The following is an 18,508-nucleotide window of genomic DNA, read 5'->3' as shown; positions in this document are numbered from 1 at the left end:
TGATAACGCGAGACAACTCCTGTGATCTTGCCGCGAGGTTCCGCCTGTTACCATTGTCTTTTTACCGTATAAAATGCACGACTTACACATGAACTGTGACCAAAGCGACATGCTATTTGGGACCAATGCACGTTTTTTCCTTTCTCGTCTGATCTTGCCGCGAGGTTCCGCCTGTTACCAGCCGAAAGCAAGAAGGGGCATAACCTCACCAGAACCGCCCATTGGTACTGCAGATACTCACTGCACTATCACTGTTGTTAACGACACTGATACTTCCCACACAATCATGTCCACCACAGACCTGTCCAGGCTTTCCCATGGAAGAGGCTTAGGAGCATCCTTCTAATTGGACACATATTAAAAATCAACAGCCATGGCTGCCTTCGAGTTCTATGCAGAGTGGAAATGTTTTGCTCAAATAATTGTGTCACTATCACCTGGGTCCCTCTGCAAAACTTTTCAAACAAACTTTCTACTCTGAACAGAAAGCCAGGCTGTAAGATTTTGCCAGTGATGGCGCTAGTATTTTTTCAAACCAGTACGCAAACTTTTATGATGCAAATAGTCCAGAAAAAAACGGTAGGCTGGTCATTGGAACTGGTAAGAGTCCAACTCAGAGTACTGGATTTGTTGTTTTTCCAGCAAAAACCCCCACTGTAGTTCAAAAATCAACCGGTAGGTCATACCGGCTACCATTTTTGTTCCGGTATTTTCTCATTTCAACCGGCACAATACCAGTAATTACCGGTTAACGCTAATACTGTTTGCTATGGGTCCAAGTGGAAGGATGATGTCATCCCATGTAAAAGCCGAAGCCGGTGGTTTACACGGAATACATTTTTACACGAGAATTAATGTTGCCTTTCATTTCTGGTACCCACTATGCTTCAATTATCGTTATGTTTCTGTTCATTTCATGATATCTTTCCCATAGCCAGAAATCTCATGTACTACTATTAGATACAATGATAAAATAGTATCAATGCACTGAAGCACATTCTGTAAAAGGATGTGCATGGTATCAACAAAAAATGTGACACAAAACAATGCCTAACATGCAAAACATCTCACATTACAAGCATTCAGGATGCACCACAAACTACGCAAACGGGTGCCGCTAACAAGACAAATTCAAGATACGTGAATGGACGCTACACATCAAAACAATCTGACACATTTCAAAGGCGTCAAACCACTTGGTGACAGACGATAAGACAGTTCTTCACTGTAAATGGAAATGCATAGATTCCGATGCAAGAAGTTTGAGTCAAGGCAATAAAATCAACACATGAAAACGTAAACAATCACCATTTCATGTAAAGGAAAGTAAACCACAACAGGGATAGTGTGAAAACAGAAGCCATTGTTAACACATAAATTCATCGATTCTGATAAAAGAAGTTTGTGTCAATGCTTTGAATAAAATCCATGAGAGTGTGAACAGTCATCATTTCAAAACTGTTATTGGAAGTGCAATAGCCTTAATGCTGATACCAGTGATAGAGTGATTACAAAAGACAGTGTTTACACAACTCACAGATTCTGATACAAAACGTGCAAGGCTATGAACCCAATCCAAGGATGTTATTTGGTGTTGGTCATCAGCGACACATGATTTTGATTTTCAAGTGACAAGAAGCTTTCCATGATCTTGGCACAATTGACGAACTTTTAGCGAAGTGGTTAAGGTGAGTATTCAAAATTAGGGCGATTTCTGCAAATTTGCAAAGAAAACAAATCCCATTAACATCCCTGTAGTGTAGTACATGAAAATGTAAACAAAGAATCAGAGTACCATGTGAAGTACAATAAACCACAACACTGACAGCCCCGTTACATCAGCCAATGTGTACACTCTCAAGTGGCCACCAGTCCCTAGGGGGGTCAAAGCCCAGTAGTAAGTAGCTATAAATGGGTCAGAAAGGTTATTGCAGGTCAGAGATTAGTGGGTCTGTTGATAATCAAGTGCCCAGTCAAGCCTTCTGACACTGTGACAGGCCAAGGCGGAGAGGGAGGGTGGGGGGGGGGGGGGGGGGGGGGGGGGGTTCAGTTTAGGTCAGCTATGCAGCAGTTGGCAGTGTCACCTGGGGATAAGGGAAAGCGTGGGCACTAACAACACGGCGCACACCTCTGCCAAGTCTCGATAGGTGTCAGTCTCAACTGGGTCGGTAGGTAACAGATACCACAGGCTGGGCCGGACTCTATTCATATTGACGGCAATTTATCTTCATTCTCACACCCCCTGCTATCCTTTTCACAAGCCACCTTCCCCTCCCCCCGCTAGCGGCTTTTCTTCTGATCCATAAAGTCAGTCCCAATGCGCCACCCCACCCCCATCCTTCCCCTACTCACACAATCCCTCCCCCGCTCCACTCCTACTACAATCACCCCCCCCCCCCCCCCTCCATTACCAGCAGCCACCCCGCCCTTCCCTCTGCTACCCCCCCCCCCCCCCCTTACTCCAGTTTAGAGGTCAGGGCCATGGCAGTGTCGGCGCGGCATTCCAGAGGCGAGGGTTTGCACGGAGTGACCCGTGCACTATTGCAGCAGTGTGTTTACCTTTCAATTGCCATCATGAATGGAGATTAGCCAGCTGTCTTTGTGCCTCGGCTTACACCACGGCTTGCTTCCGCGCCCAGCTCAGATAATTGACCTTGAGTCGAGGTCTGGCAGGAACTGTGTCACTCTCTATAGTACAGTATCATTACAGCACTCAGCTGGCCCGGGATATAAAAAGGTATCGTCTGTGCGTTGATTATTAATCATGGTCTGCTTCCGCGCCGATATAACTGAACTTGAAGTCTTGAACTGAGGTCTGGCTGTAACTCTCTAGTATTATAGGACTGAGCTGGTTCTCAATGAAAAAGTACAGTCGAACCTTTGAGCATCGACCATACTGACCAAAAGTGGCCGTTACAGACATGTGGCCGTTATGAGGGCGAATTTAATTGAGAAAAAAATCCATGTCCAGAATCTACGGGATGGTCGTCGTTGTGGGCAGGTGCTCGTTATCGAGGTGGTCGCCAGAGCAGGTTCAACTGTACTACGGTCTGTTTGTGTGTTGATTTAATAATGGCTGAGCAGCAGCCCTGTCTTGTTGAACAATCAATGATGTGATGAATGGCTTTCTACCGGTTGATTGCAAGTGGGGGAGGAATGTGGATGATGAAGGAGGTATATTGATTGCGGATTGATGATGCCACTGGATCACATTTCTCTCAAGCGCTGCCTCACCAGTATTGGTTTACACAGAGTCTGCTTCTGTCTGTGGAAGTGCGCGTGAGCCAATGCAAATGGATCAGCCTTGTTACTTCATTTTCTTTAACAAATCCACAAAGCACTTCTCTACATTAATTACTACTCGGGGAACTTATCAGTCCAAGATATTCGGAAAAGGGGAGCTCACAATACTGCATCTTAGGCACACACACAAAATGTCTGTTTACGGTAACATAGGCCCAAAAAAATAGGGTCGGTTAATTTTTAAAATTTATTTTGCCAAAAAACAAAGATTCCCCCCCCCCCCCCCCTAAATGTCAAAAAAAAGTCTAGGGTCGCGCGAAAAAATAGGGTCGGTCGGGATACCGTAAACAGACTATTTTTTTTGGGGGGCCTTATAAAAGTAACAATCTGTCAAATGAAAAAGCAAGTGGTAGGCATGTTCTGTTGTTGATTTAATTTTTGGTATTCTCTCATACATGTTGTTCTTTTTTTGGTAAAACACAGGAAATATCCGGTTAATGCAATCCATGGTGTATGGCCCATTTTCTTGAGCAGCTGAATCTACTCTTTCAGGGTAATTTGGAAAGTAACTGAAAACAAAAACCCACCCTTGTTTGATCGATTTCCCTGCCAAGCAGAGCAGTCTCAACAAAACTGATTTGTCTGACAGTGACACTGACAAATATATATACTTGTACAACACACACTGCCAGTCTGCACTAACACAAATCACAGTGCTCAGCTTGTGCCATAAATATCTTACCAATGCTAAGAAATAGAAATGTCAAAACTGTCAAGACATTTAAGTTTGAACACATCAGCACAGTTTACTGGCACCTATAGGGTGTACCCAAATATAAAATTTTATTGTAAATTTTGATTTAATAAATATACCTACCCGAATCACATGTAGCATTGACGCAGTCTAAAGTGCTAAGGTCTGAAAAGGCTACCCGTCTTAAAGGGGAGCAACCCCAACTAAAAAAGTGTAAACGTAGCCATAGTAATGACCACGCACCCAGGGAGTTACCTCCCATCCTGCGTGCCACGTCACTACTGCTACTGACCACGTGACCCCTATCATTCGACTCTCAGAATAAATTCTCAAAATCATAAGCGGGGTAGGCGGGAGGGACTACAATATGTGATTCGGGTAGGTATATTTATTAAATCAAAATTTACAATAAAATTTTATATTAAATTACATATTCCTACTCCGAATCACATGTAGCAGATTAACACAACAAGGCGGCGGGCAAGAAAGATCCAACTCACCCTCAAACCCTTGCCAAGAGCTGACCACCTGCCACCATGGCAGGCAAAGCTCTAGAACCATCCTGGCGAACCGCTGAGATGTCTCGCAGATAAAAATTCAAGAAGACATCCTCAGAACGCCAGTATGCGGTGTGCAACACCTCCTCCATTCTTCTTGATCGTAACACGGCCAAGGAGGAAGCCCAGGCTCGCGTTTCATGAGCCCGAGCTGATTCCATAGGAAGGACAGGCTGTGTCCCCCCTTCATTGCGGCGGCTCCACTCGTAAGCGTGTTTAATGAGCGCCGACACCCACCGGGCCAAAGTCGTCTTAGTTATATCCTTATGTCTCTCCGTATTGAGAGAAATAAACAAAAGCTTTTGTGCTGTGGATCTAAGTGACTGTGAACGGGCAAGGTAGATGTGAAGAGCTCTAACTGGGCAATTTACTAAGTCTGGGTCATTTGGAGCCAGAATAGTGGACAACGGCCTGACATGAACCACAGGTGACGCTCGCTCAGGAGCCTGGTTTTTCGCAAGAAAATCCGGCCGAAACCGTAAAGTAACGGACCCATCTGATTCAAAGGAAATGTCATCTGAATTACCGGAAAGAGCGTGAATCTCACTGCCCCTACGCGCGGATGCAAGAAGCAAAAGGAAAAGGGCCTTACGGGTAAGATTCGCAAAACTGGCATCTCTTAGGGGTTCAAAGTCTGCCGAACGCAGAAACTCCATGACCAATAAGAGATCCCACTTAGGAACAGGCGTACGAGATTTGACGTCAGAAAGGGAAGCGCCCTTGATGACCCCAGAAATCACGCCACTGACATCTAAAGAGCGACCCAACTGCCGTAGGGTCGCCGAGATGGCTGATCTTCTTACTTTCAACGAGGCAGCTGAAGCTCCCTGAGCAGACATGAAAGCAAGATGGTTAGCCACGTGCATCGTACGGGGCGCCGAAGCGTCCAGCCGATGTTCGTGACACCAGGAAGCCCAGGCCCTCCAATGAGACTCATATACGGACGAGGTAGATGCTCTGTGTGAGCGTCCTACCAAGTCCATGGTCAGATCTGATGCTCCAGCACGCTTCAGAGAAGACCGAACAACCTCCACGCGTGAAGATTTAGCAACTGAGGCTCTGCGTGGAGGCTGCCGGTGTGAGGCTGTATCAGTTCTCCTCGCGTGAGCGCGAGAGGAATGGGAGGGCCCTGGGCGAGTCTCAGAAGGTCCGGAAACCACGGCTGAGACGGCCAAAGAGGAGCGATCAGCAGGAGGGACGGGCCCTCCTGTTCCGCCTTTCTGATTACTCGAGTGAGTAACTGGAAGGGCGGGAACGCGTAAGCCTCCAGGCCTGACCAGGAAATGTCCATCGCGTTCGTCTCCCATGCCTCGGGATCCGGGAATGGTGAGACGAACACTGGTAGTCTCTTCGAGAACCTGGTGGCAAAAAGGTCCACCTGAGGTTTCTGCACAAGAGACCAGAGACGATCCAGCGCTCCGTGAGTGATGGTCCACTCTGTTTGAAGCACTCTGTCGGAGCGGCTGAGCGCGTCCGCCAGAGTGTTCAAGCTCCCGGGCAGGTACCTGGCCGAGAGGCTGATTCGGTGTTGTGAGCACCAAATCAGGATCTCGCAGGCCCTGGTCGAGAGCGACGGAGACCGCGACCCTCCCTGCTTGTTGATGTAAGCTGCCACTGTCGTGTTGTCTGTAAACAGACGAACATGCTTGGCCTGAAGGGAGGGCCGGAACTTGTCCAGAGCTAGAGCCACGGCTTCTAGCTCCAGCAAGTTGATGTGCTGCATCCTCTGATCTGCCGACCACAGACCTGACGCAGTCAGCCGATCTGTGTGAGCCCCCCACCCCACCAAGGACGCGTCCGTGAACAGGTCCAAGTCTGGGGCAGGAAGGGCTATCGGCACACCCCTGCACACCCACTCCGTGTCCAGCCACGGAAGGGTAGTGGATTGGAACCATCCCTGGAGAGGAATGAGAGCGTTCCAATCCACCGTAGGGGAGTCCACAAACGGCTTCAGCGCAAGCTGAAAAGGACGCTTGTGGACCCTCCCAAGGGGGACCAGGAGAGCCATGGACTCCATCTGCCCTAAGATGGAGGCCAAAGTCCGCAGGGAAGCCCGTTGGAGAAGCAAAGTGGAGCGTATGAGTGCTTGGAGCTTGTCCACCCGCTTCTGAGAGGGATGGACAGTCCAAGCCACCGTGTCGAAAGACATTCCCAAGTAGGTGAATGTCTGACACGGTGTGAGCTCCGACTTCACTCGGTTGATCGAGAAGCCAAGCCTGTTGGCCTCCCGAAGAACCGCTTGAGTATCCTGCTCGCACCCCGCCTGGCTCTGATTGGTGATAAGCCAATCGTCCAGGTAGGCACGTAGCCGGACACCCCGCGACCTGACCAGCGCGCAGAACTGTCTCACGACCATGGTGAAGACCCAAGGGGCGAGAGACAGTCCAAAGGGAAGGGCGCGAAACTGGTAAACCTGACTTGCCCACCGGAAACGAAGCCATTTCCGGTCGGCTGGATGCACAAGAACGTGAAAATATGCATCCGTCAGGTCGATGGAGGTCGCCCAGTCTCCCGGGCGGAGCGAGTCTCTGACCGACGCTGGCGTCTCCATCTTGAACCCTATCTCCCTCAAGAAAGTATTGAGGAAAGACAGGTCCAAAACGGGACGCCATGCTCCCGAGGCCTTGGGGACAGCAAAAAGCCTCCCGTAAAACCCGGGGGAGCTGTGGTTCAGGACCTCCTCCACCGCCCCCTTCTGAACCAGGGAGGCTATTTCCGCCCGAAGGACGGAAATGGCTTCCTGAGAGGAGGGAGGTTTGAACGCCGGCGGACGCCTGGCCAGAGGTGCCTTGCCATCTTTCCAGAGAAGACGGAAGCCCGACCCCACGACTCCCACAATCCATTGGCTTTGTATGGAAACCTGCCAATGCGAAAGTGCCCGAGAGGGGCCCCCCGCCATCACCACAGTGGAGGGCGGGGGGGGGGGGGGTGAGATCGGGAGCACATCATTGGGGGTGAGGCTTGCTTCCTGAGCCGCCTCTCCCCCTGCCGGAAGCCGTTCGTCTTTTCGAGCCACGAGAAGACGAGCGGCCCTGGCCCTTGTCTGCCGATTTGGGAGGGCCAGCGATCTTAGCCTGCTTCGGCTGAGAAGGCTGAGACTGCTTGGACTGCTTAAGACCCTGCAGGGAGAAGTCAGAAAACTGCCGATCCCTGTTGGCCTGAATTTCCTGCCTCCGGGCATCGAAAAGAAGATGCCCGAAGAGGGAACCCTCCAAGACCGGTGAGGCACGCAAAGTGTCCTTGGTTGCCTGATCCGTAAACTGCGAGTGTGCCAGGAAGAGATCCCGGCGACACATGACGGAGTGAGCATAGTGCACCGAGGAGAGTCTCATTTGTTCTTCGTTGACCCTCGCAAGAGCGGCCAGCAAAGTGGAGACGTCATCCGGATCCTGATCCTCGCTGAGAGTAAAAGGAGTCAGCGAATCAGTGAGAGAGCGGGAGAGCGCCCGAATAAGGGTCTCGGCAATGGAGGCAAGCTCCAACTGCTGACGACCTGCCTCTTCCGAAGCGATAAGAGTGTTCTCCGAAAAGAGCACGCCATCATCCTTCTTGATAGGCTTGGCCAACAAGGCGAGCATCTCCTGCGGAACCGGCAAAGAGGCCCGCGGGAGAGCGAAAGAGGCCAACAAATTTCGGGTAGACTTCTGCAGAACCAAGCGCTTGTGGGAAGACAGCGCGAACACAGAAGCCTGAGCGGGAGAAGCCATCCACTGCTGAGCCAGCTCCGGAACTGAGCCATGAGGCACCAGTAACGGAACCGGAAGTGAAGGAATTCCGCTTCCCGAAGGCGAAGGTTTGGCCAACACCTGAGACAGCTGAAACGCTACGGATGGAGACTCCATAAACCGGAAGTATGAGTCATCATCCTTCCCAGAGCGAAAATCAGCCATCGCGGACGGGGCCGCCGAAGAGACCGAAGCCCCTTCCGCAAAATATCTGGACGTGACCTCAGCGGCAGCCTCAAGGGCCGCTTTGAGTCTCTCCGGATAACCAGCACGTACAGAATCACTGATGACGGACTGAACGTCCGAAACATCCGGCGAAGGACCGAAGTCCACGTTGCTGGTAGAGGGGCGGTGAACGACGTAACCGGAAACCGGAAACCCATCCAATCCAACACCATCCGAACTCATGCCCTGTCCAGGGTAAGAGAAAGAGGACGGCACGCCCGCAGCCGCCGGAACCGGAACCGCAGCCGAAGCGACAACCGAAGGAGGAAGTGCTGACTGCGGCGGCCAGGGCTGAGACAATGCCTGCCCGAAGGGCTGGCGATGCTCACTGGCAACCGCCATCCGGGAGGAAGCGGAAGCCGAAGGAGCATTAAATCCGGGCGGAGCCGGAAAGGCATCAGACGCAACCGCGAAGAGCGGAAGCGCAGACGCCGAGGACGGCGGCCGGAAGGCCGAATGCCCGGAGGGCAACGTCCGGTCAACCCCGGAAACCACCACAGTGGGTGCGTACATTGGGGGACCTATGCTTCCGGCGAGTGCCGGAAGCGCAGCAGCCGGAAACGGCTGCCGCCATTGCTCAGCAACACAGTGGTCTTCTACGAAGCCAAGGTGAGACTGAGCAGAGCTTTGCGGGTCGTGAACCCGCCGAAAAGGGCTGTGTCCCAGCAGGGAGCGTCCGACGGCCTCACGAGGACCTGTGGACCAGCCCGACTTACTTGAGTCGCCAACCACGGCGGTAGAAGACGACGCAACCAACACATCCGTCCTAGGCAAAGTCACGGCCGGAAGTGGAAAGGAAGCCAACGACGGAACAACGGAAGTCGCAGGCTTGGCTCGTAACATCTCCTCTCGCACCAACGTACGAAGCTCCGGAACCAGCGAAGAAAGTAACGAAGAAACCAGAGACGCCGAATCTGCAAGAGGCAGAGAAGGCGAGCGAGACGAAACAGTACGTGCAGGTTGATTTGACTGCCCCACAACCGAATGGCCATTCGGGGCAGAGATAGGAACCGACAAAACCGCATTATTGGCCGCGTCGGAAACAACAACCAAAATAGGCTTAGTAGAGGAAGATTTAGGTTTAACTTTACCCTTCACATCGCCCTTGCCGCGCTCTTTATCCCTGTCAGACATGCTGACAAAACCAAAATGGCGACAGTAAACAAAATGGCTACAAAAATTACGTGACCAACACGTGGCCGAAAAATTTTCAGTAGCAACAGCAAAATACGTTCAACAAGTAAATAGGAACGAGCTCACCAACTATCAGTGCAGCAGGCGAGCAGACGGGTAAGTGGGTGCCGGTGGGTGTCTAAGCAAACACCAAACAGCGCAAATCCACGAGAGCCAAAAATCAACAACCTGCTCCTTAGAAAGCTGAAGTGTCGAATGATAGGGGTCACGTGGTCAGTAGCAGTAGTGACGTGGCACGCAGGATGGGAGGTAACTCCCTGGGTGCGTGGTCATTACTATGGCTACGTTTACACTTTTTTAGTTGGGGTTGCTCCCCTTTAAGACGGGTAGCCTTTTCAGACCTTAGCACTTTAGACTGCGTCAATGCTACATGTGATTCGGAGTAGGAATATGTAATTTAATTACAAGTTTATAAATTGATTGCTTTTTTTTCCCCGAAATCGGGGTATGCTGCCTGAATGGCGGGGTAAAAACGGTCATACACGTAAAAATCCACTCGTGCTAAAAACGTGAGTGAACGTGGGAGTCTAAGCCCATGAACGAAGAAGAAGGAGAAGAAGATTGATTTTTATGCCTCTCACTGTCTCAGTTCATTGGTGGAACAATAAGGCAACAAAAAGTGCCGATTAATTTTAACTTCATCCCCTCTTTCAGTCTTTAGTACCCAACTAGTCCTTCATGTTACCTTCATTTAGCAGACCCCATACGTGTTACTGAAGCCATTTTTATTGAAATCACTCTTCTTCAGCGTTCCAGAATTTTCTGGTAACATGTGAGCTCGTTTGCCCATTTGGGTTCACCAAACTATACTCTCAGAGTATAGTCAGTCAGCTTCACTCCGCTTTCGTTGAGTAGGCATGCTGGGTATTTTCGTGTTTCCATAACCCACCGAACTCACATTGCTTATAGGATCTTTTCCGTGCGCACTTGGTCTTGTGCTTGCGTGTACACACAAAGGGGGTTAAGTCACTAGCAGGTCTGCACATAAGTTGACCTGGGAGATCAGAAAAATCTCCACCCTTAACCCACCAGGCGGCAGCGACCAGGATTTAAAATCACGGTTCAGTGTGTTCATATTCAGCAATCCTGTTGAACAGTGCCATCAATGTTCCACCGACATTCTTTCTTTATTTGGTGTTTAACGTTGTTTTCAACCACGAAGGTTATATCGCGACGGGGAAAGGGGGGAGATGGGATAGAGCCACCTGTCAATTGTTTCTTGTTCAGGAAGGTTCCACTACAATTGTCCAAGCAGCAGGACATTTTTATCTCCTGGAAAAGCTTGTGCATATCTGTGATGCGGCATGCCCTACATACTTGTTTACAAACTACATGGGAAGGGATGAACCTTGAAGTTTGAACAATGATCCACATCCTCAAAGTATTTAGAGGTATCATACCTCATCACATAAAAGAACAGGGTATTCATACCTTCTGCAAAAATTCCAGGGGTACCAATTTGTTTGTACATCTAGGATACAGTGTTACTGTTAGTACTGTTACAGTGGATTACTATTGAAATTATGAACTAATAGTAATACTGAAATAACCACCCCTCGACACTAAATAGGAAACAAAATGATTTCATTATCATATCTGTGTAAATTAGCTATTCATTTTTGCTTAAAGGCATACTAACTCACTCCCGTGTTTACAAAGTGTAGTTTGCCCACAATCGATGTCAAACGCACCATAAGACCATATAATGACGATATGTCACCATGCGCGGACCATAATACATGCATTACAGCTTGTTCTAGCCTCTGAAAAAGTGAGGATGTCAACAAAGCCGCGGTGTTAGCTCCCTTGCATCAACGTTACATGTGTTGCCAAATCTATAAATAGGACCATCTAGATCAAAATAAAAATTCAAATATCTCAACATTGAAGGGGTCCTAGACCACAATATTTTGCAGGGAACTTAATTTAGCATGTCTCCAGCTGTTGGTAAAGCAATTAGCGTGTATAGTCATCGAGTACATATAGTGGCTTTAAGAGGAGATATTTGTATTGTTGTGTGCTCTACACTCATAGGTCAAGCTTAAAATCTCCTGAGCACAAACACTTTACATACATTATTACATGTATGCTCTTACCCACTGAATAAAATTGTGTACATTTTTATACCTCCCAACCAAACTACTTTTAGTTTTACACGATTTTGGCAGCAGGATGCGCTATAAGTGGATGATGTGGAACACTGTTTGAAGAAGTGTATCTGTTATCTGCATGAAATTGAAAGTGTAACAGCAAAACGGGCACTGAGAGTGAGAGTACAGGCACAGGCAAAAGCCAGGCCAGCTTAGTGTTAGAGTTCACAATACAATAAAGAAAGTAGTGCAACAGCTGAGAGCGTAATGACAAAGCTGGATAACACCTGTGACAGCCTACCCTTTCCTCCCTGTTAGTTTACTATTTCCATGGCTCCCACAGGAAGTTTGGCCGAAGTGGGGAGGGGGGGGTAGAACAATGAAATATGCACATGAAGAGAAGAGGGTAAAGCTAGCTTCCATGGACTTTGGGGGAGAGAATTATCAATGAAAAGTGTATTGAGGAGAGGAGAGGGAGGGAGCTGGTGTGGATGAGGGCTGGGGGGAAACCTCATACTCATGGGGAGGCAGCAGTCCCCAAATGATTGATTGTTTGACAGAGCCCCTCAACCAATCACACAGGATCTGGATTCAATTACGGGGCGGCTGAGGTAATCTGCCACCAAATTTAAAATTCTCCCAGCCACATGTGAGCTGCCTACCAGTATCAAAACAAGCTGGATTGTCTTGTCATGTTGTCACTGGCACGTCACTCATCTTACTCTTAGTCACTGTAACAACACCTTCTATCCCAGACAGCGTCACAACCCCATTATGGAACTGCAATCTGCATGTGTTACTATTTCAGCATTAGTTTCTGATGTCTTGCTTAATTTAGGATGCCGTTGTAGAGTTAAACATTTACTCACCATTAAAATACTAGGCTCATCAACTTCACCAATCAAACAAAAGATCACAAAGTAACTTCACCAGCTATCTTCACTGTATTAACTGTTCACAACAAAACCAAAAATGTTACTCTACAAGTGACCTGTTTCAAGCTATAAATGAAAAAGGATTTGTGATGACAATTTAGCTGAATTATGGTGCTGCTCTGACATTAGAAACAGGTTCCTCAACAACACAGTCACAAACCTCACACGACAGAGATCTATATGAAAAAGCGAAAGTACAGTCCTTGGTATTGGTAATGATATACATGTACCCTTAATCATAAATAAGAATCTTTTCAAAATGAAGGACAACCAGACGAAACACTTAAACAACCAGGACATTATCAAACGTCGCACCCATAACTTTAGGGAACATGAAACCAAACAATGAAAGGCTGCTACACAATGACTGGGAACACCAAGTTTCACAAGCATCCTCACTAAGGCCCCCCCCCAAAAAAGGTCTGTTTACGGTAACATAGGGTGAAAAAATAGGGTCGGTAGGTCGGCTTTTTTTTTCTCTCCATTTTTTCCTCTTTTTTTCCCCCCTCTCTATGATGTTTCACAGTTCATTTCTTCTCATCAATCCCTGTTTTTGCCCAACATAACTATAAACAGTACTTTGAGCTTACCTCCCTTCTGTCGTCTGCTGTTTGAGCGCAAACAGCTCTATTTTGGATGCGGTTTTTTTTCCAGACGATCCAAAAAAAAGATTAGGGTCGGGCCTAAAAACTAGGGTCGGTCGGGTTACCGTAAACAGACCTTTTTTTTTTTTGGCCTAAGTGAAACCACACACATACATCTTTCTACATCAATCCCTACAACATGCTTGTTGTTTATCAATGATACAGTTTGGCAAGTATGGACAACAATAGATCCAACTATGCCTCATAAACATTGCAAGACATGGGAATCTAAACTCTTGCCTTTACCGACATTACTAAGGCCAAAAAAAAAAAATAGGTGTGGTTAAGGTAACATAGCCAAAAAAAATAGGGTAGGAAGGTAGGCAATCACTTTTTTTATTTTTTTACTTTTTTTTCTTAATAGCAGAGCAACCAAGCGTGTAGCACTCGCAACCAAAGAAGATGCCGCCATTTTTGTCATGGCAAGCGTCTGTTGGGCCTTTTTAGTAGAAGGAGTTATTTCCCTTGCAGCGCTTTCGCTTTCATTGCGTTTTCTGCACTCGTTTTCTTGTTGTTTTTGTTTTTTTGACAAATGTAATAAAAAGTTATAGGGTCGGCCCCTAAAAATAGGGTAGGTCGGGTTACCGTAACCACACCTATTTTTTTTTAGGCCTAATACTGACCAAAAGCTGTGTGGTTCAAGCTGTTAAACAATAACACCAATATTAACAGAAAAAACGCTTTCAAATCGACGTGAAGTCACAAATGTACATGTATAGAAGCATCATGTTTTTGTATGAGCTGGTCCATTCCACTTCCAAAGCTACTACAGTACTAGTACTACAGGAACACACCCGTTTCTAAACCACATGGACAGACATCTACAACAACAAAAAACAAGGACAGTAAGTCCTGTGCCGATGAGGCATTATAGACATGGGAACAGTATACTGACGGTAGTAGTCTTACTCTCTTATATAAGACCTCCAAATATCCAAGAAACCAGGTCTTAAACAAGGACTGAAAGAGCTAAATTTACAGAGGATGTTTAGCCTTAGGCAAAAAAAAAGTTGTTTGTTTCTGGTAACAAACTAACATGGCTACAAAAAATAGGGTAGGTAGGTAGGGAATTTTTTTTTTGGGGGGGGTCGGGGTAGAAAATAAGGCCAAATAAAAAAATAGGTGTGGTTACGGTAACATAGCCAAAAAAAATAGGGTAGGTAGGTAGGCAATCACTTTTTTTTTTTAAATTTTTTTCTAATGTGTACAAATTAAACCTACTTGACAGGGAAATAAGTGTGCGACTCGGGCGCTTTCATTGCGTTTTTTGCACTCGTTTTTTTTGTTTTTTTTGTTTTTTTTGTTTGTTGACAAATGTAATAAAAAGTTATAGGATCGGCCCCTAAAATTAGGGTAGGTCGGGTTACCGTAACCACACCTATTTTTTTTTTAGGCCTAACCATACAGTGACGCAAAGAGACTGGACTTACTATACAAAGAGAAAGAGCAACACATTACAAAACAAATGAGACAAAAGGGATGCGGGGTTATCCCCCTTGTGTCGTCTGCCGTCTGTTACTTTCGTTTTGACGCTTTTTTTCTTTACAAATGCAATAAAAAAAAAAGTCGAGGATCGGGGGGGGGGGGGGGGGGGGGGAACTAGGTAGGGTCGGGTGACCAGAAAAATAGAACTTTTTTTTGTGGCCTTAGCAAAAATCTTAAAAGCAAGGTCTTAACAGGGTGGTTCCACTGGTCCTGCATTGAAAGAAACGCTTTGAACAAGCCAAAAGTGCCCCTGCATTGCAGATGGCTTGCCATGACAGCTATATTTTTGGTCAATAGACAGAGCGACAACAGAACATGTCCTTTCATTGGAGGTGTTCTCTCATTGGGGGAACACATCTAAGGTACCACTGGCACTTTTGTTTGTTCGTTCATGGGCTGAAACTCCTACGGCTTTTACGTGTATGACCGTTTTTACCCCGCCATTTAGGCAGCCATACGCCGCTTTCGGAGGAAACCACTGGCACTGTAAGGTAACAATAGTGATGAACAGTGAGCTGGGCACGGGCACTTTTTTTCTGCACACTCCTAGAAGTTAGAACGTATTGCATGTGTCTGACTGTGAGTTCATACAATGCACTACATTTGCTTCAAAAGTCTGATCCCCACTTATCTGTTTAAATTTAGTTTAGTATTCAGACAGTTTCTGAAGCCATGGTTTAGTTAGTACAAAAGACGAAGCATGTGTCAATAGTGAACCAAAGTCGAAAATATAAAAGATACTGTTTTGGCAAAATTGTCTCACATGTATAGCACAGTTCCCGTGCCTGAGGCACACTTAGTTTTCATAAACAGAAAAACACAGGGAAAAAAAAGAGATGAATGACAAAGAGAGCCGTAAGAACGACTTTAAACAAGAGACCTTGAACTGAGTCAAACCTATCGTAAATCAGCAATTGAGCAATACAGATCTGAGGTCAATGATAGATAATACATATGTAATGTTTAAAATATGATTGGTACACAATAAAACATAAACGACACCCTCTGACTCAGTCAGTGACTCAGTGTCACAAAACAATTATAAAACAACACAACCATCAACTGAAAAGTGTAGTGAACATTCAACCAAGCAACGAACAGTGCAAGACTAAGAGGCTTCATGCGAACAGTTTTGTAAGCATCATGAACAAGATTGAAGAAAGCATAACAGCGGGTGTCAATGAGATTAGAGGGGAAATCGAAAGAATTCGACGACACAACAACCATAGAGTGATAAATACTGAACATGGTTAGTTGAACATGTATCATAACAACGAACCCCAAAAAGATCAATGATTACTGAGGCTGAGCAAGGCGTCACAGGGAATACCATGCAAAATACGACCGTGATAAAAGCCATGCTGGTTTGGGGGCTTTACCTGACTTCGATACGGCGTTCCAGACATGGATCCCTGTGGATACGAAGCCATGGAGCGTGGGTTTCCATTCCACCCCTGTTGAGGCATGGGGTACGAAGATCCACTGCCAATCTCGCTACCCTTGCCTTGACCAACCGAAAAGTCACCATAATTTCCTGGAAACCTCTGCCCAGAGTTAGGGGTCTGAAGCAGTTGATTTAGTGTAGGAGTTGGTCCACTTTGTGTCATGCCCTGCCCGGACATCATCCTCTGGGAAGAGTTATAGGAGCCTGGTATCATTCCCATACCAGGAGGTACCATTCCTGGCCGTACAGGGGACATACCAGGTTTATGCATGCCAGGATAGGATGGTCTTACAGGGGTTTGCGAAAACTGTCCAGAGAATTGGGAGTTTTGATTGTTGTAGTCAACACTGCCTGACATTATTCCACCATGTTGGTCGCCCATGCCGTAACTGCCTCTGTAACCAGGGTAATTTTGCATCTGGTTCGTATGCATTCCTTCTGACATTTTGGAAAAGTTGTCTGGACCTATGGAGCCTTCCCCAGATGACTGTGAAAAGTTGTTCATTTCGGGGTTCATGTGCGATCCCTCAATCGGTGGAGGATACTCATTGTGTTCTGACTTTATGTTTTGCTGTCCACCATCTTGGAAAGACTCCATTGTGTTTGGGTCGCACGCCTGACTTTATGAACAAAATACTGTCCAGTTTTCAAGGCGCCCAAAGGCTCGATGTGACTCTCATCTTAATTACACAAAACACTCACCCTTCAGCTTCTGATGATCGATGCAAAAGGATCCTCTGCGTTTGTATCTTTCCGTAAAGACACAAACCTGATCTAGCATAATGCACAGCTACACCCAGCAAGGAAAACCTTGTGACGACCTCAACTGGGTTCCAAACACGGGCAAATAATCCGTTCCCGAAGTAATGTTTGTCCGTTCGGATGTACACACGTGTTTCCTGATGAGGCAGCTGATGAAGTAAGGTAAAGTTAGTTGGCTGGCAGCATGGTCTTATCATACACAGAGCTATTATGTGCTACACTTCAATAAGCGGGAATATCGGAGAGATTTCGGTACGAGAATTCATGCGCAATGGCGTGCTCCATCGTGCACTTATACACAGTTCCATTCTGCACGCTTCCTTTTCATTTTGAAAGTCTCCGAAAACTTCTGTCTCAAAGCATGGTCTATAGGCGTTGTTTTGGCACGCCGCATCCATTCAACGGTACTTCGGAATTCTTTTCTTCTTTCCGTCGACTGAGCGGAGGTTTACACGTTTCGAGTAGTGACGCGTCCCGGGCATTCTTTTCAATTCTGCCGTTTCAATTAGCCGATAGAATCCCCTCCCGCATTATCTCCTTTCTCCTCAAAAATAAAGTTTCATACTAAGAAAATCTGTACTATACAAAATATTTCCTATACTTTACTGAACCCGAAAATATGAATATTTTGATGGACATGATTATGCGTCGTACAAAAAACTGCTGTGAAGGCGCTCACTCTCTGCGGAGGGAGGCTAAAGGAACAGCGCGGGATTGCCAAAGGGCTTTCGCACTGACGTCAACCAAAGGACAAGGCTCATATTATTGGGCGCGCATTGTTGATAGTCATTTTTTTCCCCGCGCCGGATGGGAGGCAGCCACTGTCGCATAACGGGCCGATCTTGTACCAAAGTTTCATCATAAGATTATAAAACGACTTTTCTTAAATACATGGACACCAACAGGGGACCTGTAACGGACTGAGTTTTGTGCTAATACGCCTGGCGCAGATGTAGGCTGTTCCCGTTATAAAACATCAACCCTCGTAGAAAGCTCAAAGTACAGAGAAGAGAGAGAGAAGGAACATGCGCTTAGAACGCGGAAAGGGGTCGCCATCGACTGTTGCTCACGCGAGAAGTAAAGGGGAGAGAAATCCAATTTGACTTGCCAACCTCTGTGACGTCAACGTTTCTTGACACCTCCTGCGATTCGTAACACGCGGGCGTTCAGGAACACTGCGCAGGTGTTCGCATGTTTTGAGAGAAGATTGTTTTTGATGATCAGATAGCAGATTTACAAAACGAAACACAGTACTTTGACAAATGGATGCGAACTCTACTGTTCGAAATAGCTTTTGGAACTGAGCTTCGCTTTTCTTCTGTTTTTACATTTAGTCAAGTTTTGACTAAATGTTTTAATATAGAGGGGGAATCGAGACGAGGGTCGTGGTGTATGTGTGTGTGTGACAGTGTGTGTGTAGAGCGATTCAGACCAAACTACTGGACCGATC

The 18,508-nt window shown here is 46.9% G+C and overlaps 1 protein-coding gene across 7 annotated transcripts in view; it reads right to left on the bottom strand.

The window, feature by feature from the left end:
* The window catches only part of LOC138963098 (trithorax group protein osa-like), a 60,749-nt gene extending 43,211 nt beyond the window's left edge, over positions 1–17,538 (bottom strand). For 4 of the 7 annotated variants that reach the window (XM_070335121.1, XM_070335124.1, XM_070335122.1 and 1 more), the window contains exon 1: positions 16,232–17,538. In XM_070335121.1, the coding sequence (XP_070191222.1) occupies positions 16,232–16,894 (663 nt within the window). In that variant the 5' untranslated portion in view covers positions 16,895–17,538. The remainder of the gene's footprint in view (positions 1–16,231) is intronic. The other 3 variants (XM_070335126.1, XM_070335125.1, XM_070335127.1) reach the window with 2 other exon arrangements.
* Between the last annotated feature and the right edge of the window lie 970 nt (positions 17,539–18,508).

The sequence above is a fragment of the Littorina saxatilis genome, linkage group LG3 (assembly GCF_037325665.1).
Source record: "Littorina saxatilis isolate snail1 linkage group LG3, US_GU_Lsax_2.0, whole genome shotgun sequence".
NCBI classification, from domain to species: domain Eukaryota; kingdom Metazoa; phylum Mollusca; class Gastropoda; order Littorinimorpha; family Littorinidae; genus Littorina; species Littorina saxatilis.
The sequence above is the reverse complement of the archived record's forward strand: the minus strand, read 5'-3'. Positions and strand labels throughout refer to the sequence as shown.